The sequence below is a fragment of the Suricata suricatta genome, chromosome 13 (assembly GCF_006229205.1).
Source record: "Suricata suricatta isolate VVHF042 chromosome 13, meerkat_22Aug2017_6uvM2_HiC, whole genome shotgun sequence".
Classification (NCBI taxonomy): Eukaryota; Metazoa; Chordata; class Mammalia; order Carnivora; family Herpestidae; genus Suricata; species Suricata suricatta.
The window spans coordinates 84,474,366-84,476,481 of NC_043712.1; the positions used below are offsets into that span (position 1 = coordinate 84,474,366).

The 2,116-nt window shown below is 55.8% G+C and overlaps 1 protein-coding gene across 1 annotated transcript in view; it reads left to right on the plus strand.

The window, feature by feature from the left end:
• Window positions 1-1,774: 1,774 nt before the first annotated feature.
• Window positions 1,775-2,116, plus strand: part of RCL1 (RNA terminal phosphate cyclase like 1) — a 56,271-nt gene continuing 55,929 nt past the window's right edge. The window contains exon 1 of the mRNA XM_029919689.1: window positions 1,775-2,091. Within this exon, the coding sequence (XP_029775549.1) occupies window positions 1,956-2,091 (136 nt within the window). The 5' untranslated portion in view covers window positions 1,775-1,955. The remainder of the gene's footprint in view (window positions 2,092-2,116) is intronic.

The window sequence follows — 2,116 nt, forward strand, 5'->3', positions numbered from 1 at the left end:
AATTTCTGTAAGTTTATTTATTTATTTTGAGAGAGAGAGCCCGGGCGGGAGAGAGCAGAGAGACACAAGGAGGGAGAGAATCCCAAGCAGCCTCTGTGCTCTGTCAGTGCAGAACCTACCGCAGGGCTCCATCTCATGGATTGTGATACTATGACCTGAGCTGAGATCGAGTCAGATGCTTTACTGACTGACTCACCAGTGACACCAATTCCTCAGCACCTTTGGTCTACTGAGTTCCTTGCAGGTGGGAAAAGCCCTTGCACAAAGAGATATGGGTGCTGTTGGAGGAGAATGAGCAGATTTGCATTAAAACAGTAAAAACAGAAGTGATATGAACAGAGAGGGCATCAATGGGGTTTGCTACAGAGTATAGTAGCTGTTTTTTAAGGCTGTTGAGGAATTAAAATGAGAAGATATTTAAAAAAAAATCCACTCCTGGTGTGATGGCCCCTGTATCTGCTTAGGCACAGACCATTGCAGGATTCAAGGAATGCCCTCAGAGGTCCAGGAGCTTTCAATCCTCACATCAGAAGGCACTGCCAATTTCCTTAAAGGCAGTCCCAAGAAACGGCAATAATATAAATGCATCACCCACCTCCCTTGACAGACTTCAGGGCTGCTTCTGTTAAATTCTACCAACACCTCTAATAGTCTGTCACCCTATGGAGTCCAGACTGCCTCAGTGGTTCCTCATAACCCAGTCTCATCTATGTAGCACTTGCTACCTTGGTTAATCTTACTCAAGCTCTACCCCTTGCAGATCACCGCCACCCTCCCCCCAAAGCCCCCAGCCCGTAAATGTTCTGGAACTCATGATCTGGTGATATTCTCCAAGAATGGTTGTAAACACATGTTATTACGATATTGGATTCAGAAGTTCGTGGTCATTTGATAGATATCTGTGCAGCTCTGAAGGTTTTTGAGCAGCGGAGTGATATAATCCAATCTTTGGGAAGATTCTGGTGTGCAGGATTAAAAAGACAGGAAAGAGGGAAAAGCAGAGTCTGTGTGTATGTGTGAAGTTATTACAACTACCCATTTTGAGGCATGTGGGATGGGAGGTACAGACTTGGCAAGAAGCGCTGTGAATGTAAAGAGATCGATGTGAAAGGGGCAAATAAATCTTGGTGTCTCTTAATTAAGCAATGGCCTGGTGTCGCCAAGGCTCCGGTCCCAATGCATGCGGCCACTGTTACCTTTGCAATGTTCCTCAAGTGTAAGGAGGGGTTAGGAGTACCCTGCCTGGTGACAGCGGGGAGCGAGGGGACAGCGCCAGCGGCGAGCTCAGCGCGGAGTCTGCAAAAGGAGGAGCGCGCCAATCCCGTTTTCTCCTCGATCAAGAAAAAGGCGGGGGAGATAATACCATCCACATTCACGTTTTCGGTTAGTGCTGAGGCTAAGTACCGGGCATATGGTAGGCGCCAACCCCAGCCCATCGCCTCCCCCGGCTCCCACGGCGGAGAGACCCCAGGGAGACCGTTCCCGCAAGCAAGCTCCCGCGCAGGGTTGCCAGGCCACTCCCCCCCCCCCCCGCACGCGCTCCCTCCTGCCGGGCGCTGTTGCCGGGGCCCGGGCACCGCCCCACTCCAGCGCGGGCCAATGGCATAGAGGCCCGGGCACCGCCCAACTCCAGCGCGGACCAATGGCAGCACGCTATGGGCACCGCCCTGATCCAGCGCGGACCAACAGCCGCGTGACCCAGCGCGGGAACCGCCCCCAGTCGGGTGGGGAGGCGGAGAGACGGTCACCGGCTCCGCCCCTCTCCCCTCTGACCCGGTGTCTCATCTCTCCGTCTTCCTGTTCCAAACCACGTGGACGCGCCGGGGGCTGCGGGGCTACGAGACCGAGCCCAGGTCACCACCGCCGCTGTCGCCGCCCCCGCCGGGGTCGCGACCCCCGCACCCGTCCGAAGTCGCTGCGCCCCGGCCGCCGGCACCTTTGCGGAGGGCGCGCACATGGCGACTCAGTCGCACTCCCTCAGCTACGCGGGCTGCAACTTCTTGCGCCAGCGACTGGTCCTGTCCACCCTGAGCGGGCGCCCCGTCAAAATCCGAAAGATTCGGGCCAGAGACGACAACCCGGGCCTCCGAGGTACCTCAGGGCAGGCAGCGCGCGG